Source organism: Seriola aureovittata, chromosome 11 (assembly GCF_021018895.1).
Source record: "Seriola aureovittata isolate HTS-2021-v1 ecotype China chromosome 11, ASM2101889v1, whole genome shotgun sequence".
Lineage (NCBI taxonomy): Eukaryota > Metazoa > Chordata > Actinopteri > Carangiformes > Carangidae > Seriola > Seriola aureovittata.
In genome coordinates this window covers 25256358-25283880 of record NC_079374.1, presented here as the reverse complement: position 1 = coordinate 25283880, position 27523 = coordinate 25256358, and the positions used below count along the sequence as shown (strand labels likewise).

The following is a 27523-nucleotide window of genomic DNA, read 5'->3' as shown; positions in this document are numbered from 1 at the left end:
TGTGACTGCACTATGCAGAGGATTTCATTATCTCTCAGTGTTTATACAAATAAACATAAATAAATAAACCATAAATCCACTTGAAAACTAAAAAAAGATGCTTCAGAACTTCCCAGAGAATCATCAGCTTTCTAAATTCTCTTCAGTATCACAGTGATCCAGTTGTAGCTGTGCTGTACATTCACACAGAGGCACACGATCAGGAGAGGCAACCCAGGCAAATGCTTGTGGCCCCCAAGGGGAAATGGGTCCCCTGATGATGTATGCTATGGCTAGCATCTACCCGTTGCCTGAATGTGAGGGAACATTGTGTGTGTGTGTGTGTGTGTGTGTGTGTGTGTTTGTGTGTGTGGGAGGGGCTGGAGGGGCCCTCCCCAGAGTCTATGATCTTCATCCATTGCAAACAAGAAGTGCTGTTGGCTTATTCAGTAACTATTAACATCGACGGTTTGCAAAGATGAAACTAAATATATGACTGAAATATATCTTATTGTATTTGCAAAAACAATAAGGAAATTGCAGCTGTATTATTATTGCATAGTACCTGCATTGACGCTTAAAATCACTGACCAGTACAGGAAACGTTAAAATCATCCCACCTCCCCTGTAGAACTCGAGTTTAATGCACGTACATGTAGACCTCTGTAATAGTGTCCCGCCTAAGAAGCAGCTGTCTTATCAGCAGCAGAGGAGCAGGCTGATTAATATCAGAATGAATAGATAAAAATAGTTTTCAAGGGAGCTCCATGATGTGTAAACAGACTACAACATTCGTCTCTATTGATAGATTTATTTTATTTCCTCAGCTCACTGTAGCATCTACTGTAAACGCCCATAGAGAAACTGAAAAGCTCATAAAATTGCTGGTCAGGATCAATAACGTACAGATCAAAACATATAGACCGAGGGAGATTTGAGTGATTTGAACAGCTGCCTGTGGAGATTACACTTCACTTCGCCGGAGGAAGAAATAACACCGAGTGCAACACACACGTCCCTTTGAGTTTATTGTTTTATTTTCAAAAGTGAAAGCAGAAAACAGATGATTGATGTATGTCAAACACACTTCGAAACACATCTCTCTTTTTAATAGAATTATTTCTTGATTTAAATATCGTTCAGGTAGAGCTCTGTCATATCTTTAACACTATTAGTGACACTGCATGTAGTTGTCATAGTACATTTAGCCAATCTGGACCCTAGTTGTTTTATACCAACATAACAAATGGCTACACAGGGACTCTTACAAAGTGAAATATGTTTGTTTGTTGTTGGAATTTGATTCAGGGCATGTTTGGTGCATCTTCGTACGAAAAATGGAATATGACTTTTTTTGTATTATATTTTGTTATAGTTTCATATCAAATGTACATTTGATAATTTTTCTACTGAGTAGTTTGAAATACTTTTTCGAAAGAAGCTCAGGCTAACCAAACTAGATTTGTCCCATGGGAAGCTTTGCTGTAGTTCAACGTCTTCCAGTGTAAATTATTTGGTAGTTTTGCAGTGCTTCCCCAGCACTGCAAGGTACTACGCCTCAAGCTGCCGCAAGAGTCAGGTAGGTGTCATTCAGAGTAACAAAAGTGTGTGAAGCACACACACACACACACACACACACACACATATATGTTTATATATGTTAAACCTATATATATATATACCCATTAATCGGAAGCTCTCTGGCTCCTTCACTGCACATGTTGAAGTGTCCTTGGGCAAGATACTGACCCCCATATGTCCCCCTATGAAACATCAGTGTGCGAGTGTGTGTATGGTAAAAAACGCGCTATATGTAGGAAAAACTTTATGAATGTGGCTTGTAATGTAAAGTGCATTGAGTGGTCGACAAGACTGGTAAAGCCCTATATAAGTTCATTCCATTTACCACTTGTACAATACTGGCCCTGGTCCCAGTGTGTGTGCTAATGTAGGCTAAACATGTATGGGACTATTTTCTCTACTGAACCCACAGAGATGACAGTGATATCAACCTCCTCATCCAATACACCATGAGAGAGCAAAGCTTCTTCACAATATAACTTAACTTTAGCCTGAGTAGCTAAACTTAATTTGACCTCTAGCTTTAAGGATAGCAACTGTTGTTTGCACAGTAAGCACCAGAGGTCACTTATAACACTTTAGCCATTTTGACATTTTGTTCTGACATTTAAATATATGCAATTATGCAATCACTGCAGATATGACATGGCAACCTTAGCAAAGACTATAAATAAAGTTAACAGCAGATTCTACCCCTGCACAGCACAGCTATACATTTATAGGTGTATAAAGCAGGTTACCAGTATAATAACTGTCGGACTCCTACGAGCTGTCTTGGTGTCATGTTGCTAAAGAGGGACACAAGAGAAAATGAAGAGACACTTTTATAGGAACGGGGCTTTGTCCTTGTACTTTTACTTTCAGGCACGGAGAAATGAAGTGCGCAGGCTTTCTTGTTCTTACTGCCCGGCCTGTCAGGAGTTTATTTATAACCCAGCATGTCCCTGTGCAGACTTACAGAATGGCACCTTTATGCGAAATAAATGAACACATTTAGAAAGTAAATGACATGCTGACAGAAAAAAAAAACAGCAGGTAGAGGAAAGTGTTAGTGCATGTGTTGTTTGTGTTAGTGGAGGTGACATCAATCAGATTTTTCTTTTTTATTATAAGAATAATAATGTGTCTGATAAAATCGTGTTAATGTCACAGAGTAAAGGTTCTGACAATACTAGTTAGCTAGCTCTTCTTTATATATATAATAATGCCTGTAATGCTTATTGGTCCCATTTTATAAAAAAGCCCATGAAGGCCTCAGTCTATCCTCCAGCCTACATAGATTTATAGAGAAATTTATTTCCTCTGATGAGGGTCTAACGATTATGATAAAGCCCAGTTGCCGTCTCATTCCTTCTGGTGGGCTAACCGTTTATCAGGGTCCTTTCTATGCTTCTGCAATAATGGTAATTCAGTGACTAAGCTGGTCAAATTCTCTTAGTGCCTCTATCATTGCTCATAATTAGGTCAATAAATTGAGGATGATGATTCAAAAGTGGCTAAATAGGAAATTGGGGGAGAAAATGAGACAGGGAGAAAGTGCGGAGGGAGAGGGAGAAAGAATCTCATGCATGGAGGCACAAGGGCAATTTAAAAGTTGCCGTCAGTTTTCAAGGACACATCAGCCCTTTGTGCTATTAATGAAATGAGCAGCGGTCCAAGTCCTGATAATAGATCAGTCTTATGAGTCCAGTGGGGGCTGTGAGTGATGTAAAACTGCATCCATGTTATATGTGTCTGCAGTCCTGGTGACGATGAGCTGCGTCTGTGTGTTAGAGAAGGTCAAAGTACTCTGAGGTTCACCTGTCACTCTAAAAATATATATATATATATATATATTAACAGCCAAACCGTTTTCTATATGCAAATGTATTACATTAATATATACTGAATGTCCATATATAAAATATACAGTACATGTTTGTAAAAATTCTATATAAAACCTATTAGAAGTTGGTATATTGACATTGACATTGACATGTTTATCTTTATGTATGTAGGTTTATATTGTAGACATATGTTACATAAATATCTATCCATCCCAAAGCCTGTCAGTATATGTTGATATTATAATCAGTCTGAGATGACTTTCCCAGAATGAGAAGATAGAAATGTTTAAAATTAATGAGGAATTAATAATAAAAACATATATAAACATATAGAATTTTTTATATGTATGTTGTTTTAATAAACTTAAATTAACATATATGGTTGCAAAATGTTATACCATATAATAAATCACTATATAGACATTTTTAAAGCTCCATATTTTCCTCTTCTTCTGTGTTCTATATGAAGTGTTGATCCATAAGAAGATATATTTGTGGTTTAAAAAACAAAAACCATCTCAGTGTAGTTTTACATCTCCTCTCTCAGGCTTCTCTCTGGAGCTCTAGTAACAACAGGTCAGTGAGCCAATCAGAAGAGAGGATAATCTGAGCTTCTCTTCTGATTGGCTCACCGACTGGTCATATGGGACCTTTAATATATGTACAAACAAACTTAACAAAGGTATTTCATATATGAACATATATGTCCACATATCCAGAGGATGTATACAGTATATGTGATAATAATATATTGTTACATTTCTGTATGGGTCTGTCTGCTGCTGTGGTACATGTGAAATAACTGTGGGTACTTGAGTTATTATTTGCTCATCAGTCAGTATTTAATTTCTAGTCGTGACCAAACTGAGCCACACTGATTTCAAACCACCAAGTCAAGTACATAGAAGATGTATTTCAGAAAACATCATGAGAGAGACACAAAGAAAGCTCCTTTGTTTTCCCTCCCCTCCAACCAGTCAAGGTGTATTGGGTTGGGGGCTACTAATCACTGCATTTCACCTGCAGGGTTTTGTGGGTAATTGAGGCCAGGAGACGCTGCCGAGTGGAGAAATTTATAGGTGGGAGGCTTAATTCACCTTATCAGAGGCAGCAGATGTGGTGGAATACCCGCTTTAAGACCCTCTAATACCAGGACTCTGACGTGGAGTTGCAGGAAAGAGCTTCACAAACTCTCCTGGATAGCTGTTTCACTGTCGATAATATCACACACAGTATACTCCACGGTCACTCAGATTGCGAGCACCAAGCCTTTTCTGCAGTCTCTCTGGTCAGTGGAACATTTGAATGCAGGTGCCCGCTGTATTTCTCATCTGCCGGATGTATCAACATCTCTGTTTCAGGGTCATAACACAGAAAGAAGTGACTCCTGGCTTTGGCAGACAGACTGTGTCAGGTCAGAGGGTGTGAGTCGAAGGGAAGGTTGGCCAAGGAGAATGACTGAACCATGCAAATGCTTTTCAGCTTTGCAGCATTGAAACATGAATCAGAGACTCCGGGTTTCATTTCTCAGGCTCACGGTTGGGGCTCGTGCAAAGCTCTTCACTGTGCAGGGGGATTGTATCGGTGATACAAAACCTCACTGTCACCCATATTAATAGGTGCCGTAAACACTGTGTGCAGTGTGATCATCAGGATGGAGCTGTGTCGTGCTATGTGCTGCGCCTCTTTCGTATTTGTGTCTGAACAAATATCTAGCTTCATACAACAATCAAGTTTGTATGTATCACGTCTGTGAAACTTAAAGCGATGTAAAATGTGTACATCTATTCAAGCCTAGCTCAGCAAAGGGAGGGGCTGTATTCATATTTGCCCCTCTGACCTCCATCTCTCTCTCTCTCTCTCTCTCTCTCTCTCTGTCTGCAGGACCTGGGTGGGGTGAGTCCTCCTCAGAGGAACTGGAAGGGGATTGCCATCGCTCTGCTGGTCATCCTGGTGGTCTGCTCCCTCATCACCATGTCGGTCATCCTCCTCACACCAGGTAACACATGAGCGACTGTGCGCAGCTCTGTGGATGCACCTTTCCAGATCAAAATGACTCAGGGTGCGTCTGAAATTAGTCGAGGTGCACTAGTGTGGACACCTAAAAGTCATCATCATCCAAAGAAAAACTGATAATCGCCCAGTTTATATAGCTCAGCTTTTTATGTAGCTGCTTTTATCTGGATCAAACAGTCATAATGTGCAATTACACATAAATACAATCGTTGTCCATGGTAACAGCAAAAGTAAGGGGAATTTTAATATTTCTTGTAACAAAAAAATGAAAGAAGCATGATTTATGGATGGTAGATATATAAGATATATAATATTATTACTAAAATATATAATTTATGTATATATAAAACACATGGTCTCAAGTCTGGTCCCAGATGTGCTGGAGCACAGCTGGTAAAGCTGCAACCAGTAGACACACCTGCACAGGCTGTTCTTTACTGAGGTCATCTTGCACTTGTTGAAGTTGCGGGAGAAGGGGTGGGGGTAAGTCAGGCGGTGGGAGTGAGACCGCCGTCTCCATGTTGCCTTGGTGTCTGCATCGGCGGACGCTGTGTTGCTGCCGCTCTTCAGCTGTGGCCTCCCCAACCATTTCCACATATCAATACACCAGTAGACTGAAGTTGTGCAGACTGACATGATGCATCAGACCTGCACAATTTCAATCACTGTTTTGCAGAGAGCATTGCATGATGGTTAGATTAACCATCATGTAATGCTCTCAGCAAGATTTCCCACTCACCACTCACAATCAAATGATGACACATTTATTATTCGACCTTTAGTTATGTTTTCTTGCTAGGCGACAGCTAGCATCCGTAGTAATAGTAGGGAGCAAAGGAGGAAGTCAGGTGACGTGGTATAAAGAACATGTATAATGGATGATGATGATGATGTTTGGAGGGTTGGGGTGCGTGGATGGATAGTTTGTGAAACTGATAACTAAGGACTACGATCCTGTAACGCTAAGGAAGTACTTACCACCAACTTTCCTGAACATAATCAAATAGTTAAAAAAAACAAAAACAAAACAGTGTTGTGGAGCTCTCACAGTTCCACATACGTAAACATCAGTTCATTATTGTTACCATGACAATTAAGGTCCAGTACTGCTGCTGCTGGTTCGCTGTACAGGTCATATTCAAGGATAGGGAAAAGTTACCTATATGGTTCTTTAGGTGGGAGAACACACTGACTGTACGATGTGATATAACGCAAAACTAACCTTACATAACAATAACGCTGCTCTTATCAGTATTTCCTATATTAACAATGGATCAAATAACTAGAAGTAATGTAAAATGGTCATACTTGATGATCCTGCAGAAAATCTTCACCCAACTCTGCAGTTTCCTTCAGCTCTACTGAACTTTTAAGTTTCTTTAAGATCATTGTTTGGTTTTAGGGCCCGTAGATTCTGTTGTAATCAACAAAATTACAACATAAATCTTTAATAATGATTAAAATAATTAATAATTTTAAAAAATGAATGCAGGTGTAAGTATTTTGGGGGCGACTTCAACAAGAATCCTTAACAAGAATCCTTAATGCTGTAAGAGTCTAAACGTGTTTATAATTCGTGCCTTTAACACGGCCATGGATGAACAGATGAACCTATAAGAATAAGAATATGTGTCCAAATTAAAGTTGCACTAAATCATTTTTTTGCTAGAAATAATGGATATAACGTGAATGGGGTGATTTGTAATGATGAACCCACAGATAACGATCAGCACATCTGTACTCGCCTTAAGTATACGGAGCATTTTAGCATCTCTCAGCTAATTGTGTTCTGTTTTACTGTTTCAGTTCAGCCAGTCCTATTTCCATCTGATAATTATCTGTTTAACTCACACTGCCTGACCTGCACCAAACAGGAGACGGGTAGAGTGAGTGAATAGCTGCTGAACATGGCGGCGCATTCAGCAGATGTTTTTCTCAGGAGTTGGCTGACATCCAACCACCGCTAAAAAAGCAGTGTGAATATCGTGCTTACATTTGTCAGGTGGCTAGACACACAACTTCAAATGAATGATAATGTCCTTCTGTGTTTGCTGCATGTGTAGATACAGTGCATTCAGAAAGTCTTCAGCCCCCTTCTGCTTATTTACATTTTCTTATGTTGCAGCCTTGTGCTTCGACGCTCAATCACCCGTAATGACTATGTGAAAACAGAACTTTAGAAACTTTTGCAAAGTTATTAAAAAAGAAAAAAACTGAAATATCACACTGACATACTGTAAGTTTTCAGACACTTGAAGTTTGGCTCAGGTTCCTCCATTTCTCCTGAGCTTCTCTGAGATGTTTCTGCACCTCGACTGGAGTCCACCTGTGGTAAACCCAGCTGATTGGACATGATGTGGACAGACACACACCTGTGTATATCAGGTCTCACAGCTGACAATGCAGATCAGAGCAGAAACCACCAGGAGGAAGGAACAGCTGCAGAGCTCAGAGACAGGATTGTGTCGAGGCTCAGATCAGGGGGAAGAATCCAAAAACATTTCTGCTGCACTGAAGGTTCCTCAGGGGACGGTGACCTCCAACATTCTGACATGGAAGAAGTTTGGAACAACCGTGACTCCAGCTGGTCACCAGGCCAAACTGAGCAATCAGGGAGAAGGACGTTTGTAAGAGAGGACACCGAGAACCTGATGGTCACTCTGGCTGAGCTCCACAGATCCTGTGTGGAAATGGAGAAACTTCCAGAAGTGTACAACACTATTGTACACTGTATACCTGCTCCCAAAAATGATGAAAGATAGCACCCAGCATTACTCAGATGTAAAAAACCATCACAATCCTCTGCCCGTGCAGCCTCGCTCCCCCCTGGTGAATTCCACGGTTGGTTATACTTTCATTGCCTCCATAAACAAACATGCTGTGCGGAGTGATCAAGGAAAGCCAATATGGCTGACATTCAAAACGACTTGGCCCTCCTATTCTGCTCACAATCAGCAGCTGTCCTATTCAGAAGGAGCTTTCTATTGGCGCATTCTCTTTCTGCTAAAGACATAACATTTCATAACTAAAAATGAAACACATGGAACAGCTGCGGGATTTTCCAGCCCAGTAATGATCACATCAGTGAACATATGAAAAGCTATTGAGAGAAAATATATTGTTCCATGTTCTATGCATTTTTTTTTTCATTGTCATGTGTGTGTCTGTGTTTGTGTTTGTGCCTTTATGTATATATCTCGTTTAAAAGGACACTCAATACGTCTGTCTGGCCGGCGGATGTAAAAACATCCAGCTGTCCATGTTTTCTCGTTGACTTGGAAACACAGAAGACTTGTGGTGACTGCTTTAAGTTTTTTGGTTTTTCAGGTTGCAGGGAGGAAGTTATACAGTTATATTTAACTTGACAGAATCCCACTTTCAAACCTAAACATTAAAGCTACACTAATCAACTTTTCATGTCACACCAGGAGCATGTGGAAGGGGCTTTTGGAGTGTTTCGTCTTTTTGTTGCTAAAAACAGCTTCCTACTTGATGAGTGCAGTAAAACTGAGCTGTACAGGAATATGCACACATGCGGAAGGAAGTAAAAAGCTCTGTACAAATGCAGAGCTGGGTGATATTTCTCTGTGGGCTTGTCACCACAACGCACTCCTGTCGCATTATACAAAGTCATTTGAACTTTGGGATCAATCATGGTTGATTAAAACAAAAAAAAAGGATTTTCAAAGGCTTTGGTTCCGATCCCTTAAATTGATTGATTGATGAATTGTGACAAGTCACGTACTGAGGAGGATATTTTACAGTTGAATAGATTATGTGCTGACAGCACTCTTTCTAAACTACTTCAAACAATTCTTTGGCTTTAATATACCACAAAGTCTTGTCACTTAAGAGCCAACATAGACTGTATGCTAAGGTAAGGTAAAATCAACCAATAATAGACCATACTGTTATATGGCTCAAACACTAGTACTTATATTGAGGTAAAATGTATTTGATATATGATTTATAATGTAAAAACGTGACATAGTTTTTTGTAACCGCATCTGCACCACCTGTGTTTGGGAAGCTTATAGTCTCTAACACATGCACACAGGTAAATTGTGCTCAGGATGCGTTCGGTTCCCAGTAGGGATGTGCGATCTTAACCATGGTCTGATCGTCCGATCATCACCCATGTGAAATTGCCAATAACGTAGAGCTTTTTATGTGTGTATGGGGTTGTCTTCATTACAATCAGCTGATTGGAGTGTGTGTTTGTGTGTGTTTGTTGCAATCACAGTTAAATGCAGTTATATGTTAAACTGCGGCAGGGCAAATTAAATTAAGTATTAATTTAATACTACAAATAATAAGTTACTACATTAATGGGAAAGCAATTCAAATATCGTCTCTACAGCAGAAGTAAAAAGCTAATGCTAGGCTACAAAACAACTACACCACGGTCACATGACTTCAACGTCTCCACCACTAAACTTCACCTTGTAGTTTGATTTAGCTCTGACCTCTTCTACAGAAGCTTTTAATGTGACACAGTTAGTGACAGTTTGTATAAAGACAACCAGGCTGTAAAGGTGGACTGGTGAGTGGATCAGCTTTCATCTTCAACGTGATGATGTTTAACCTCCCCGACAACCTCTGTAGTCTAATTTAGACAGTCGTTAGCAGCAGGCCTTTTTTTAACAGATGTAGAAGCTTCAAGAGTCAGGACTGGAGTATTTACTGATGGATTTTATGATAGAATAAAATGTGAAAAAAATGTGTGGAGCTTGTGTTAACCACAGACCTCAGGCATTTAACCAAAAGCCCACAGACTGCAGGACGAGGGAACCAGAAGTGCTAAAAATGCTAAGTAATTTCTGGGTATTAGGACTGATTCCTGCAACACTCTGTACCAAGGTCAGCTAATCATAGAACTGAGAAGAGAACATCTAAATGGGAGACACATTTTACAAAAAAACACCATACAACTTAATTCATGGCTTGTTTTCTTGCAGCTGACAACCAAGCTGGGAGTGACACCAAACTGACTGTGGAGGATTTGTTCAAACCCGAGTTCAAGGTCCACGACCCCGAAGCCAAATGGATCAATGGTGAGTTTTTCTGTCAATTCCTTCAGCTATGAATGGAAATAAGCTGGACCCTGAAATGGATGGAGACATGCGATTGATACGTAGAAAGTTCTGAGTTAGTGTTTATTGACCTTGAGGAGATTTCAGCTTCTGTGCACTTCAGCAGAAACACAAGGCTTGATTTCTTTGTTCACCACAGATGTAGCTCCGTATGACTTGGATCTATTATACAGTTACTTGAGTGACAGCCTGGTAAACTGCCTATATGCACCTGTCCCCTACTGCATGCTACCGCACATATATTTATACCAAACGCAGCCGGACTCTTTCTTGACACGACGTCTGGATGAGTTGTGTGAGTGCGCTCTGCAGAAGCAAACAATAGGACTGCTTTTGTTCAGCGGCAGGGGGATGACATCTCTTTCTCTCTGCTGTCTCTCCTGCTTTGTAATTGAAGCTCCCTAAAAACAGCCAGCAGCCACTTTTAAACAAGGCTGACATGTTTCACCCACCTTGCATCTTGTTATGCAAATTCAGATGTTGGGATTTATTTTCCCTCTACTTATTTACATTGTATTGATTCCTTATTTGCCAGAAGGGGATCATATGTTAAGCCCTGGAAGGCTCCGGCTGGAAATAAACCGCATCAAGTGAAGTGCAAGTGAATCTGATTATGGCTTTGCTCAGAGGGAGGGAGGAGATAAGGACACCTCAGAGGGAGAGGAGGGACAGGATTGTTGCGTTCACACTTTGCTCTCTGCGTGCAGATTAGTGTGTTTGTTTTGGCTTTTCCTTTTTTGTTGCCCATCGACCGCCTGACGCTCGCTCCACGCCCCGCGGGCAGGAGAAAGAGGCGAGGCCTTTCTGTCCATCAATATTTCATTCCCCGGTGACATTTTTTTTTCCACTATCTTTGCAACGCCATCTCATTCCCCAAGCTGACCTCAGGCTTGACAGAGAGAGCAGCGGTGTTGTGCGATGAGGCAGTCAGAGAAGTTAGCTTTATGGCGTGGCGTGTGGATGGATGAGGCAAAATAGACCCCAGACAAATGGGAGAAGATAACAGACGGACAGGCGGGAGGAGAGATTGATCACTGGGATTTGAAGCAAAAATGAGATTTTCTTTTTTCCTAACACGGAGGCTTTGGAGGTTTGAGGTTGAGAGTCTTTCGTCTCTGTCTGCATTAAGGGGAATGCGAGGGGGCCAGGTCATGTGCTCTAATGAATGATGGGATGCAGCGGAATAACAAATCATATTTAACGTTACATTTGCATTCCATTAACACAAATGTGCCAGAAAATAAAATTCCAGTCATCATACACGTCATTTACAAGTATTCCATATATTAATGGATGTATTTCTTTCTCTAATTTGTATATTTTTGTGATTAAAATTTTTTCCAACACAAATAATAATGTGCTGGAATCTGCGAATGTATACTGCTCACTGTAGACACTACAGTAAAAAAAAATGCAAATACATATATTGAATTTCCATATATGTACATATAAACATGTAAAAATATACGTATATATGAAACCTATAAATTGGAACAATTTCATATATTGACATATATGTCTACCCCATGTGTATGTATGTATGCTTATATTGTAGACATATTTATGTTGCATACATATATATCCATCCCAAAGATAGAGTAAGAGTTGTTTAACATTAATGACAAATTAATATAAAAAATACATATAAACAGAGAGAATTTTTATATTATTTTTATATATATATATGTATTTTTTTGTTGTTGTTTTAAATAAGCATATATAAATTAAATATTTATTATTAACATTTATGGTCATAACATGTTATACCATAGAAATTCATCATAGACATATTTTTAAATTAATCTACGTGTAAACATTATACTATCATATATGTTTTAAACTTATATCTTCATATATCCAGAGAATGTGTATATTACATTTCTATATGGGGAATAATGTATAATGATATAAGGGAAGAAAGCAAGAAAATGAAAAAAATAACTTAATGTGTAATTTTATTTAATTATATCTAAATATGTAAGTAAAGTCTGCTGTAAATGAGCATCTGATTTCAGTGAATTAACACCTCACTGATGAGTATTTAGTGCGCATGAATGTAAATCCCTGTTCACTCCGGTTCATTCAGGCCAGGGGTCTCTAACATGTGGCTCGCGAGCTCCCAGCGGTTCAGATATAAACTCAACTTTTCCAACAAACAAAAATATGTTGCCATGGATACAGAAAATTAAACTGCGGGATTAAACTTGAGCCCTGACTTTTTAGTACATGTTTGTTTACATTTTGGAAAATGAAGTGTAGTGAACGATCTGTTTTAACTTCCTGTTCGTCATGTACCATTGGATGTACTGACAACCATCACTGATCACTGAGCGAGGAGCTTCTTCTTCTCTGGTTTCTAATCAGATTTATGGAGCTTTATTTACAGCGGTGTTGTCATGTCTGTGTGTTCTGATTGAATCACGACTCAGATTTTTGTCTGATGTGAGTTTGAGACGTTTGGGACATTGATATGTGATGACTTGTATTCATCTTGGTTTGGAGATCAGTTTGAGTGTTTTGATAGTTTATGTGAATAAATGTGACCAGTGATGTAAACCATGAGGAGCTCTCAGCAACTTTTATCTAGTCAAAGTAGCACTCAGAGGAAGAGGTTCCAGACTCCCGCTTTAAGCTGTTGTTTGAACTTGGTCTCCACCAAACAATCAGACTCAGACCTTTTTTTTTTCACATGGCGTCACCTTCCTCCTGAAGCGCGGTGCAGGTTGTTTGTGTCTTTAAAGTCTTGTGGATCAAGATGATGATTTCAGCATGAATTCAAAGGCAGAAATGGTAAATGTTCTCCTTGTGCTTGTAAAAAGGAAGCAGTAAAGAATCTACATAAGATCATATGGGAAGTCCACTAATTGGAAGGTCGGCGGTTCGATCCCCGGCTCCTCCGGGCCGCATGTCGAAGCGCCCTTGTATCCAAATGGATTTTTGTCAAGTCTTCACTGAAAAGTAAATGGATTGTTACAACCATTCACCCACATGACCCCGAGCCGTCCCCTCATTATTTATGTCCATCTGAGGTCCAGTCTCATCCTCGACTAGTGGCCAGCTGTTACACTGCGAGCTCTCTGGGACCACACCAGAAGATGAGTGAACACATAAGTGCAGTGAAGTGGGCTGTTGTTGCACATTGATTGCCACCAATGGTTTACTTGTCACTTCACATGACATATGATGTTTACTGACCTCATGCTGCACAACCATTTTTTTCATTTGCTGGTTTTGTCTCTTAACCTCCAGTTGCCGCCGGTAGCTACGGTAAATAGAAATCTAATTTACATTCCTAAATGTTGGGAACACGCCTGCATGTTTGTAGGAGGCCATGTGACCTGAAACCCCCACATCCACCACGGACTGCAGATTAAAAAGCCTTCGACACAGTTATGTTTGACTTTAACTAGCTCACAACCTGCTCGACGAGCTCACTGTGCTGCAGCTCGATGTGTCTGTGAACATGGGAAGAAAATGTAGAAGAGCCCTGACGCTCAATTTATCCAGATCATACAAGATATTAAGTTATTAATATTATTTGTTTTCTTCAGTGACTAACAGTCACTAAACCAGTGGTTGGTGTGGAGTTTTCTTTCCACCTGATATGTCATGTCATATTTATTTTATCGATAATATGGTTTACCAGATTTACCTTCATCCCACGTCTGATCTGGATTTACCAGATCAGACGTGGGATGAAGGTGAGTATGTTCAAGGCTGGAACATAAACAACTCCAGATCATAGACAGAGTTCACCCCTGTCCGTTCACATGTTGCAACGAGCGTGACAGACGTCACACTTACGACAGCCAAATGGTTCGGGTGCACAATCTCTGAGCGGACGAGTCACTGGTCTGCCTCGATCGGCCGAACGTTTGGCTGTATGTCATTCCCCTCTCTCTCTCTCTCTCTCTCTCTCTCTTCACATTTCCTGTCTCTCTACACTGTCCAATCAAATGAAGGCACAAAATAACTTTAAAAAAAGTAATTTGAGTTTCATGTTCTTCTTTTGTCTCAGATTATATAAACTCTGGACTATAAAGAGGATCCCTTTTATACTGATAATTGTGGTCTCTGTTGATTCCTCTTAACATCATTCTTCACAGTCAGACATATTATCTTCTGGCAAGATGCCGTATTTTACTTCTATGGAAATCTCCTGCGGCTCCATCTATTTCTCTGCTCTACTTCTCCTCTCACACTCTTAAAGTTGTTATGTATTTTATAAAGTTAGAAAAGATAAGATTCTGCGTGAAAGACGCCTATGCAAAGGTTTCTTTCATTACTTTACCTCCATACAAACCTTGCTCACTGACTGATATTCCTACACTATAATTCACTAGTAGCATATCATTTTCTACCATAACAAAAATGAGAAGCACTTGTAATTATCTACCTCTGCATTCATTTTGTTTCCCCAATTAAAAAAGATTATTAAGAAGAAAAGGAGACAAAATTATAATAGAAGATAAATGTCCAAGTATACCGATGACGTTAAATCATAGTGAGTGGCGATATGAAGATACGGATGGTTGCTGTGATGTGACATTCCAGCAGGGTGATTAGTCAAATGGAGTGCATCGTTTGCCTCGTCTGAGATTAAATTTGCTGGTGAGAGCCGTGTGATTCTTCAGGTGCACCTCCATCTCCATCTCCCGGCTTAATGGAGCCAGTTTTCCACAGGACATTGTTTCTTTGAAATGTCTCACCATCTCATCTGAGACACGCTGATGATGATGATGATGATGATGATGATGACTATAACCCACAATTACATGTAGGTTAGACTGCTGATTGGCCCATTCATCATTAAATCAGTCACATCATCTTTTTTTTTTTTATATCATTTCACATATTTACTGTCATTGTGAAACACATTAAAGGGTGCGTTTGCAGGATTTCACTCGTCCGCCTGTTCTGCAGCGTTCCACTGAAATGTGCGTACGGCTGCTATTGATGAAGGTCTGTGCAGAGATTACAGGGAGACATCTGGTTAATGTCGGGGACACAGGTGTAAAAAATGACCGACAACAGTTTGCTCCAGCTGTTGTGTGTGTGTGTGTGTGTGTGTGTGTGTGTGTGTGTGTGCGGGCATTTGTTTTTCACACCGGTGCATGTGAGGGAGAAAGTCACATTCAGCCTCTGCCGCACGTGACGGTGAGTCACAGGCTGGTCACCCTCAGTCTGCCACTGACAGTCTGTTAGAGAGTTCAGACACACATCACATCACATCACCATTACCCCCTCGCCAGAGGTATAAACCACATAAGACACAAAACACGGTAAGAACATTGTACACGTACTGTAGCACGTAGCGTAACATAAAGCAGCGGTTGGCACCTGGCATTTAGATTTGTTTTTAATCTTACAGTATTGGACTGACACTCTCACATTTAGCATTTAGTTAAATGCTCATTATATTTTTATCCATGAGAGTGAATGACACAAACAGACACGTCAGGCTGCTCTGTAGTCAGTGCACAGCGCCTGGTGCTAATGGTAATCTCCATCATGGGGCAGCAACAGTTACCCACAAAATCACTTCCCCTCAGCCATTTTGCCTACAAAGTAAAAGCACAATAAAGTTTGGTTGTCTTTTTGGGATTTTTTTTTGCACCAATCCTTTATTTCAAGTTATTGTGACCTTTCATTCTGACACGTTATGACAGGAAGTTCCAAAGGTCCTGTTGCTTGCTTGACAGACCTCAGAAAGAGTATTTATACGATGTGCCATATATAAAATAAATAACACCAGCTCAGTAAATCAGTCAAATATACAGTATATATGTGACTGAACAGTTACAAACCACATTCTAGTTGCATTGTTATCAATCAATTTCTTTATTAGTCTTTAATTATGTTCTGGTATTTATTGAATTAGAAAAAAATTGGACAGAGACCAAACTAACTTGTCGACTGACATTCAGCATGACATGAGAAAGGCACAGTAACTATTTCATGTTGTCACATCTTTCGGCCCAATTAAAATCTTTGTAATTCATGTGATAAGAATTTCCATAATCACTTGAAAATGTTTGAACTTGAGTGAAATAATGTGCTTGTGCCAAAGCTTTACGAATGCACCTCATAAATACAGAACATGGAGAGCAGTGTCCTTATCTTATTAATGTCACTTCAGAGTAGACGGCTTTTTCCCCACTAATTAGTAGGGTACCATAAATTACTGTAAGTCCAATGTTTTCTTGACCCATTCATCCTCCCTGACCTTCTCCCTGAGCAGACTTTGCTGCTCCTTAACAGCATCCCCTGTCCTCCTCTTCTGCTCCCGTCATTGTCTCTGCAGCTCTGAAACTACAGTCACTTGAACATGAACATATGTTGTTTCGGAGCTCTGTGTAATGCTGCAGTATCACTCTTCTGGTCTGTTGACTTGACTGTCTCCCATCTCCATTTGGACCATGAACTGTATTAACAGAGGCTTGTAACTCTTCAGTGTCTCCTGGGGAAAAAAAACAGTTTAGACCTGACAGAAACTTCATGTAGAATCTCATATTACATCAGTTTTTTATTGCCAGATTAGCAGAATTTGATTTGGGGCCACCCCACTGCCTCCGAACCTCAATACTATTGACTATTATCAATGTTTGATTAGTCACACACTTGCTGTAATTCTAACACATCCATTATCAGTGTTATCAGCTGTAGCTGTCGCTCTGACAGGGGCAGCAGGAATCGATTAAACCTGTATTAACCAGCCTGTTAAAATAATATTGTATTATTGTGTGATTACCATTGGCATATCACTGAAGATGATACTGATTAAATCTTGTATTGACACAGTTTGTCAGGAGTGAAGCTCTGCCTATTTACACTGCAGTCGTCTCTGATGTGAGGTGTTGCATTAATGAAGCACATCTGGCAGATGTGCAGTGTCTAGTTTATGTATGGATTTTCATACGTGCTCATGCTATGAATGTAACAACCAGAATGAGCGTGCGGGTGCTCTTCACTTGTGCGGCATGCTAATGTTTTTTATGCTAACGTGTGTTTCACTGGTGTCACTTGATGTTTTTGGACACACACACACAGGTCATTTCTTTCCACATGAGGAGCTAACTTTGTGCAAGGCTTTGTTCAGCACCATCACTGCTGCCAGCTGCTGTTTCTCATTGGAATCCACTGTGCATCATGTTAGCTGCAGGTGGCATGTGGTTAAAAAGGTCTACAATGGAAGGATGTGTGTCACATACAAACTCAGGTCTAAGTGAAAAATTTGATGTATTTCCAACAATGTGCTTTATTCCTATAGCGAAGATGTTCATATATAAGCTGTTATGTTACAGCAGAAACATGTTTTCTACCCAGCTGCCTCAGGCATCTCCTCCATAGGTCATTTCCAAAACTCCAACACTTCAAATATCATGGGGCTGTAATTATATTTTACCACACTTTTCTCAAATTATACCCAAATGATTCTTTTCCATACTCGATCTCTCTCTCTCTAATGTCAAGTTCAACACCATTTCTTAATTTTTATTTATTTATTTATATATTTTTTAACATCAAAAGCACATATATATGACACCAGTCCTCTCAGAGCAGATTCCAGAAATATTTTCTGTTTTTAATCTTTGTTCCCATAAGATTCTATAATCCATAAGCACAAGGAAATAAAAGACGTGATGAACTAGCATAAAAAAAGATAACAAAGTTGGAAACTGTCCTCTAGAGGTCCTTTACAATTATACAGCCCATATGCCCACGTATATAAATAGCTTCTGAGGACCAGGATGGAGTAAAGAGACTTTAAGATGTAATGTCAAACTTTATGCACATCTGTATGCAGCTGTCCAGCTCACCTCTCGGATCAATAAATGATCAGTAGTAATCTGTTATTGAATCTTCAGCTGTCGATACTGTTTACCTCAAACAAATTGCCCCTCAGCTCCACCCAGTTACCCCATCAGCTGTCAGTTCACTTCATTCACCGCAATCAAATTCACCTTTTTTTATTCCCAGGTTTGTTACGGACAGATGAATAATTCCTGTCTGGACAAGAGTACAGTCGTGTGTTCGTCTTGTACCTGTGCACCTACCAAGCTGAGCTGTTGGTTTCCATAGGGATGTCTCCATCACGGCTTCTTTCCCAGCAACAGCATCTTTTCACGCATGTACGAATGAAGGGGAAATCTGTGCGAGAGAATGACACATTTATACACATGTCAACATGAGCCAGGTCGGCGTAAGATGTGCCTCACCTGCTGCGTCATGAACAGGTGACGTGTCTGTAGCTACGCTGACTGTGATGATACTGAGGAGGTGGAAACGCAGGAAAACGGGAGGCGACATCCGCTGAAGGAGAAGTCACGGCTGCGGTCGAGTGTGCGTCCTTGACGATGATAAATACTTTTCCCACTCTGGTCTAATTACTGACATAAGCTGACTAATGCTGGTTCATCTAATGGAGAATCCCAGTTTCCAGCCAACACATCATCTGCTTGACTTGATTTATGTAGTGCAATGTCCCTGCTCGCCCTCAGTGTCATGTCTGAGCACATGTCTGCTTTTTGATCCTTTTGTGCAAGTCTTCTGCAAAAACTGTTAATCCCTGTGAAAGTGAATGTCTTTTACAAATCCTTCTTTTATTTTCTGCTTTCCTCTGTTTTTCAGACAGTCTGGGAGAATATAAGTGAGGATCTGGTTTCATTTTTTGAGGGGCCGCTTAACCAGACATAATGATACCATAGTAAATGATGAAATAAATCAAAAACTAGTTTAAAAATGTGGTTTATATTTAATTATTATCGATGCACCAACTCTGAAAATTACATCTAATTTCATCGATAAAGAACTATCCAAAGACAATACTGTTTACATTTCAAACTATAAGTCACAAAACAAAATAAAGCGTCAGGACTGAAATGTAGTTTTAAGTCACCAACCATCAATTCTTTTCTCAATGATTTTTAAATTTAAAAGATGAAACTACACACAATGGCGATGTGAAGCAAAGATACTGTGTGAGGTGGCAGGGACAGGTACATGTCAGTGTTCTGAAATCAATAGGAAGTTATTGTTATTTAGCCCAGTGATTTGTCCAGCAACGCCATGGTGAGGTCCTCTCAGCAGAGGCTGTGACGCAGCTGATGGAGGCAGTTGAGTCAAAATGACTCCGCTGACTCAGAGTCATGACAAAGTCAGATCTTAACATGTGCACACAGTTATCTTGTTTTTTCGTGTGGCCACGGTGTCTGACTGTGAAAACCTCTGATCTATAATGAGAAGATGACTTGATAATGAAAACGATTATTAGTTGTAGTTCTAAACTTTTATGACTATAATCTCTAAAAAACTCCATGGAGAGGAGGATGTGTGAACAGTTTCACGTTGTGTCTGCAGAGCTTGATGTCTGGAGGAAATCAAAATGGAACTATTGCTGTGTCTCAAATCAGATACTTCAGTCAGTCTCGGTCTCACATGGTGTATGGTGTGTGTGGATTTCAACAGGGTAGTGTTCCCAAATCCCAATTCAAACAATGCTGTTGCACATGTGACCACGATTGTCATCCCCCAAACATATCGGCCAGCTGCTTTGCTCACTTGACTTGAAAATAAACATTTTGCTTTCCTGTATGTGCCCCCTGGATCATGCAACATGGAAATTAAAAGTCCCATACAGTCTAAAGGCAGATGTCCATGTGTAGTTTGATTATAGATCAGGTCTAGGTTCTATATTAATACTGTGAAAGTATCAAAGCCTCAGTCCACAGAGAAATGCACACAGCCTGTATTCAGGAACTGAGCCTTAAAACTAGCTGTCAGGACTTCTGGAACTTTGTGATGTCATAACAAAACAGTCAGATGATGCAAAAAGCCATTCCTCAAGCCCTGCTCAACTGGACCCACTATCCAATTTTGCAGGATTTGGTTTCTCTGAGTGTTTTACCTGAAATCTGCTATATTTTATTCAGGTCACTCAGGAATCAGTCGGCCAATCAGATAAGAGGCTCAGAGTCTCCTCTCTTCTGATTGGCTCACCGACCTGTTGTTGCTAGAGCTCCAGAGAGAAGCCTGAGAGAGGAGATGTACAACTACATTGAGATGGTTTTTGGTTCTTAAAACCACAAATATATCTTCTTATGGATCATCACTTCAAATAAAACACAGGAGAAGAGGAAGATATGGAGCTTTAAGACACTATGGCTTTCATCAACGTGTCCACTTTCTTCTGTCACTGTTTTCAAAAGTTTAAAAAGTATGCCAGTGGTCCCTCACCTTCTGCTACTTAGCCAAGATGGGGATCGAGGAGTGTCCAACGTTTTACACTCAACTTCCTGCATCATCTGGGTACTTACAGTGCTGCATGATGTACTTGTCAGTGTGAACACATTCATAATAACAAGTGTGAGTGTGAAAGTATGAGATTTTAGACAACATTTATCTAACTGTTGGAGACAAAGTTAGGACTTTGAGGAGAACATGAGGGGAGGACACTCTCCTCCACGGGAAATGAGAACCACTGTTTCTGATGCCCAAAGGAGATGCAACAGATAATGTCAAGATGATCTTCGCCACCGGCGTTCCCCTCGAGCGAGACACTTACCTTGGCACTAACTTATCCTATTACCCTCACTGTGGGGCAGTGTTTTGGTGAATCATTGCTTTTCTTCCACACCTTTTATTCTACATCAAGAATTTGGCACGCAGCGCGAGGCTCTTGGCTTGACTGCCAATGAACGGGCCGCCACCCAAGTCGAAGCTGGATGGGGTGCGGATGCTAAGACAAACTTGAACTGAGGTTGCATGCTAGTGGGTATATTTCACGGGTGTGTGGAATTAAGATAGCGTGCACATTCGCTTCATTAGTGCTAAACGCATACAGTAATTGCATGTCAATGTCAAATCATGGTCTGATTGTCAAATAGACATTGGTGTGCCGGCAGATTTGTTTTTCTTCTCTGGATGACTCGTCACTGCCTCTCAATTCAGCGGGTCTTCTCGTGGCGAGCTATCAACTCACCTTGATTTTCTTTCATTTTCCTAATTAACTAAATGATCACGCTCATTAATCTGTATTCCCCCGCCACTCTGTGCGGTGGCGAAAAAGGAAGAAGAGATCAGCCACGCTGCTGTCAGCCGCCACCGATCTGCAAAGTGGTTTGCAACATATGGATCGGTAGCAGGGAAACAGCGTCTTGAAAAAGTAAATTGGATTCTTTTTAGACTGTTTTTCCACTTGTAAGCTCTTGCAGCATCATTCTCAGGGGTTAATTAGGAATCGCATGCTTCAGTGACTCCCATTAATTAACATTAGAGACTCCCCAAACTGTGCTGGGAACTGCTGCTAAAGCATAAGTGAAGGGATGGCGCTGTGTGTGTGTGTGTGTGTGTTTGTCTCTCCTGACATGCAAATGTGTGTTGCACATACATACGTCTGTTAGAGTGTGAAGGTTGATAAGCTGCTAACTCTCAGCTCCTTTAAAGCTCCATATTTTCCTCTTCTCCTGTGTTTTATTTGAAGCGTTGATCCATGAGAAGATATATTTGTGGTTTTAAGAACCAAAAATCATTTAAATGTAGTTTTACATCCCCTCTCTCAGGCTCTTCTGATTGGTTGTTTTCTGAGTGATCCAATAAGAATATATCAGATTTCGGGTAAACAGTCAGAGAAACCAAATCCTGCAAGGTTGGATGGTGGGTCCAGGTGGGCAGGGCTTGGGAGAGCAGTGACTGCTTTGTTGTGACATCACAAAGTTCCAGAAGTCACATGGACATCTGCCTTCAGACTGTATGGACCTTTAACCCTCCGGTCGTGTTCACCTCCCGCCCCTTACTTTAGTGTTCCCGGTCAAAATTGACCGGTCTGTTTTAACTGCTCTTAAATTAGCACAAAAACCATTTTTCACCACCAAATTTTTATTCAACATTCTTTAGCTGTGAACAATGGCTCAAAGTAGTGTTTAACATGAATTTATAGAATTAGACATAAAATAACTGCAGTGAAAATACAAATAGGCACTGAAAATGTATTACAAAATGTACATGTAATGTAAAAAATAAATAGAAAACCAAAGATCCCTCTGCATCCCACAGACTTTTTGTAGCCTCATTGTTTGAGTGATATACTCCTGCTAAAATCAACAGACCTATGTAGGATTGGAGGTCTATCAGGTCGAAATTTCTCTCCAGGTTGGAAGCTGGACTTGATGTCATCCACACGAGATGTAGCATACCGTGTTGGCCCTGACGTCATCTTTAGATTAGATTAGATTAGATTAACTTTATCTATCCCACAATTGGGAAATTCGTTTACCACAGCAGAAAATAAACATCTATAGAATAAACATCGGAATATGGAAATATACAACAAAAATATACCAAATATACAGTAATAATACAATATACACAATACACACGATATGTACATGAAAAAGTGCAAGTTTGCACATAGTCAGGAAGTTGTGGAGTCTGACAGCTGCTGGAATGAAGGACGTTGTGATCTGAGCGTCCCAGCGTGATGTTGATGTTTTCCACTCTCGCTCTACTTCCTCTGTCCTGGGTGGATGAAGACCAGAGCAAGTGTCCACTCTTGGACTGGAATGTCTCCTCAGGTGCCTGTTCTTCAGGTGCCTCTCCATCTGTTGACTGGTCAGTCTCCTCAAAGTCTGGATCAAAATCTGTGTTGCCTTCCACTTCCGAGACATCCTCCTCTGTCTCTGGTTCACTTTCAGTCATCAGTCCATCATGTCCAAAAACCTGGACCAGAACCTCTTCGACAGAGAACCGCTTGGTCAGTTGCCTACTCATTGTGCTCAGAGTAAAAGGAGTGCAAGGCAAACATCAAGCTATATATATATGGGGTCCGTGTGAGGATGATACATTGATTAGTCTGGAAGGTGCGGTTCACGTGGGACGATCGGCACATAAGCGCGGGAAAGAGATGTGTACCCGCAAAAGACATTGTTCAGTCTGAAATGTGTGAGTGAGTGAGTGAGTGAGTGAGTGAGTGAGTGAGTGAGTGAGTGAGTGAGTGAGTGAGTGAGTGAGTGAGTAAGTGAGTGAGTGAGTGAGTTGGGGTGGTCTGTATGAGGATGTTTTCTGTCTGATGGATGAATATAGTCTGGATACCCATTCATTTCCTATGGCGGTCACTTTTGACCGGGAACACCACAGGTGTAACAAGGTTGATTAAAACACTCAAAATTCAATGAAAGAGGTGATCATCACTTTTATATGTTAAAGTGCATAGTGTGGAGGATATCATAAGGCCTTGAGGCAATCAGATGTAAAACACAATATTTATGAGTGTTTTAAGTTGTAAATCGGTCAGATTTGACCCGAACACGACAGGAAGGTTAAGTTATTCAGTACAGTGTTTGTCAACTATGAGGACATATTTTATATTAGTACATCTGTGTTTTCTTTATTGTCATTTATCATCCGTTTGTAAAGCAGGAGGAGGATGAGGAGTTACAGTTGTTAACAAATAAATTACTAAATGTTTATAGCTGCTTACAACTATATTATAGTGTGTTGTAAACCAACATTTATATACATCTACTACACATGGTTTATTAACTATATGATCTTTTCCTAACCTCAACATCATGTATTAAGCAGAGATATTGCACACAGCTTTGGCTTTACTTAAGGACCTGTTTTATAATCAAACAAGACATGGAAATCTCACTTAATACAGAATGGGACCTTTAAAGCAGCCGGACAGAATCCTCTTCCTTTTTCTCGTCTCAGAGACAAAATATTCAGTTTCCTCATTTGTGTGAACTCCAGTGCCACCCAGCTCTAAGTTGAGCCTGCTGCTAAGCTGTATGTTTCTCACACTCCTCTCCTTCCTCCATTAAGCTCCAGTTAGCCCATCCTATTTTTGCAGCTCCTGACATGCCCATTATCACTGCTGCGAGCTGTGAGGAAACACTGATCAAAAGGGAGAGATTGAATCCTCCACTGTTTTCTCCGTGGCCTCTCTCATTGTGTGTGATTTTTAACAGAGACAATGCCAAAGTCAGACATGAGCACGGCCATTAGTACATCAGAAGTCTGGTGATTCAGCGCTGTTATCATAACTACTATTTCTCAATATCATTTTCCAGTCAGTGGGTTGGACTGTGGGTGCTTCATTGTTTTGTATAATAACCCAACATGAAAAAGCAGAGAAACAGCTTACCAAAATAGAAAATTATAACGACGCCCCAGCCTTAAAAACAGGGCTGTCAGGAAGCCGTCACAGTGCATGATGTGTAGGCTGGAAAAAAAGGGAGGAGGGCACGGAGTGTAAAACACTGTAACAATCAAGTGAAGAAATGAAATGTCTGTCACACTCTCTGGAAAGAGCTCTTCTTGTCCTCTGTGTGTGTGTGTGTGCGTGTGTGTGTGTGTGTGAGCGACGGGGACGGAGCAAGTGTGTGACAGCTGAAAAAATTGTTCACATCCATTGATGCCCAGCGAACAGAAAATGATACAGAGGTGTCAATTCACGACATGAATCTTAACACTGGGAAGAAAAGCAAACGCCCCAGTTTCAGCTTTAAATACACTGTTTTCTGTGTCCTGTTGAACCGTGATGATAAACTGCTACAGGCTACAGTCCTTACAGGCAGCTTTCAACAGTCTGACTCCATTACAGTGGCACTGAAATGTTACTGAAGTCTGCATGAGAGTGGACAATCTGACGATCTGCTATGGTGGACGATCTTACATTGGCATGTGATCTTCTTTTCAGAATAATCCTACAGATTGTGTCATTAAAAGGTGCGATATTTATTTATTTAATTATAGAAGTTCAATAGCTGCTGACCAACCAGAAGAACAAAGAACCACCAAACACCGAACAGGAAGTGGTATGAGGTATAAGAGTTAGCAGCCACTGAAGTTTCAAATTAAAATACTTACATATAGCACCTCATAAATAAATAGCAGCGCTGTCTAAACAAATACTCCAAATGAACTAAGAAAAAAATTGAGATTGGTTGTGACAGAATTTATAAATGTGACTCACTTCCTGTAAAAAATGAGTCCACAGGCTGTTTGTGCAGCAGGTTATATGACGCAGTTAAGTTTTGTTGCTAGGCGACATCTAGTGGTCGTAGTAATGATGACAGGAGCAAAGGGAAAGTGCGGTGACGTAGTGTAAAGAGAGACAAAGTCCACGTCAGGAGGAGGTTGTGGTCGGTGAGTGAATATGACACAGGACACAGCTATGTTGTTTGTTTTATCCATAACCATTTGACAAAATTAACTACATTGTTATTATTGTAACCGTGACAACAACGATCTGTAATGTTGAGGGAGCACTTATTTTAATCCAAATCACGATATTTTCCTAAACCTAACCAAGTAGTTTTAGTGCTTAAACTTAACAAAGCCATGAGCATTTTTATAGTAACCATGGCGATGGCGGTAGGTACACTTCTCTCGTTATAGCCCATGTGTTTATTATTGTAACCGTGGAAACCGACGTCTGGTACATCTGCTGCCGTAGGAGCTCTATTTCAGGAGACGCTCCAGTGGGTCGTATCAGAGGGTTGAAAGGAGCGGTTGTTATAAACAGAAGACAGCAATTAGGGCGAAGAATAGTGGCGAGCAGACACGAATCACAACTTCCACTCAGGGCTTTCACAATAAAACCAGAGCGGAAATAGGATGCAGATCGAGGTTCAGATCATGAGGCTTGTCATATGATCTTCTGGTCAGATTGCACAGCCCTACGTGTGTGCCCTACGTATCCCCTATGTGTACGCCATATCATATCAAACACGTCTTCATTTCTGCTTGCACGTTGCTGTGATAAGAAGATATCATCTGCGAGCGCATCGGCCTTAATGACAACACAGTGTAATTGTTAAAGGGCATTTTGGTGGGGACTCTAACGAGGCAGAGTATTGATTGGCTCGGACCCGGCTGTGGAGAGAAGACAGTGATGTATTGGATGGAGGTGGATAGCTGACGGATCTCAGCGGCAGGTCCGCTGTGGGTTAAAAACCACCAGTCACAGCCCATTCACACTGACACAACTCAGCTTTGTGTCCGTCACCAGACTTTATTTACCCAAGCATCTCAAACACTATATGGACAGACATCTCTCTGTTTGTGCCATTATTAGAATATCATCAAAAACCAGAAACAGAAATGAATCATCTTAAGGTTAAACGGTTAAACTTTACATACCTCAGATTTTCTCTAAAGGCCGTTTCTCTTTTTTTAGCTGCCTGTGAAATGACTTCATGCCTCCAGGTCTGATGGCTTTTAGGCTCGTTCAGGCCGGTTGAAAGCTATTCATAGCATTTTGTTTGCAGGTGGAGAGAAGTATACTGGGTTTTTCTTTTTCCTTTTTGCTCTCTTATTTCCATCCAAAAAGTAGAAAGGGGGCTTTAAAATTGTGGGTGCATCACAAATTAAAGTAAAACACAATTTGCATCCAAATGCCAAATGATTTGGAAGAGAATAAATTACACTTACATGAAAAAAACCGTCTGCCATTCCCAGGCACAAGGCAGATTTATAAATAATTTGACTGCCTCCTGAGTAGATGGTTAGAGATCAAGGTATAAGATGGTAAATTTCCTCTACCTGAAAAATTGGTTTAGGTTTTCATCCTTGTCTTTAAACAAATCAAACATAAAGAAATGTTTCTTGCCTTTCATATACTGCATAATACAATGCAGCTCCATGTTGACAGGCTGTGCTGTGCTGTGTTGCACTATGAATTGAAATGGACCCTTTGTCTTTCTCAGACAAGAAAAGGCAGCTTGTGAGTGCACAGAGAGGCTATAGGTGTTGTGTTATTTTGATACAGATTTCATAGGAAGGTCGTTGCATGTTATTTCATACCATCCACAATAGTAGCAACATTAACAACATAACATAACAAAAGACAGTGCGCAGTGTTTGGTGTGGAAGAGGGAGATGCATCAGAATTCAATTGTTCAGTGTTGACTGTGGGAATGTACAATAGTAAATGTTCTGCCACAGCGTGCAATGTTATATTCAACATGCTACAGTTTAGTCGTCGTAGTTCAGTATTGTATAGTGTTTTGTACTACATGCACT

At 40.4% G+C, this 27523-nt stretch overlaps 1 protein-coding gene across 2 annotated transcripts in view; it reads left to right on the top strand.

Moving 5' to 3' along the window:
• The window catches only part of LOC130177519 (inactive dipeptidyl peptidase 10-like), a 229300-nt gene that overhangs the window by 120662 nt on the left and 81115 nt on the right, over window positions 1–27523 (top strand). For both annotated transcript variants that reach the window (XM_056389356.1, XM_056389357.1), the window contains exons 2-3: window positions 5271–5385; window positions 10361–10456. In XM_056389356.1, the coding sequence (XP_056245331.1) occupies window positions 5271–5385; window positions 10361–10456 (211 nt within the window). The remainder of the gene's footprint in view (window positions 1–5270; window positions 5386–10360; window positions 10457–27523) is intronic.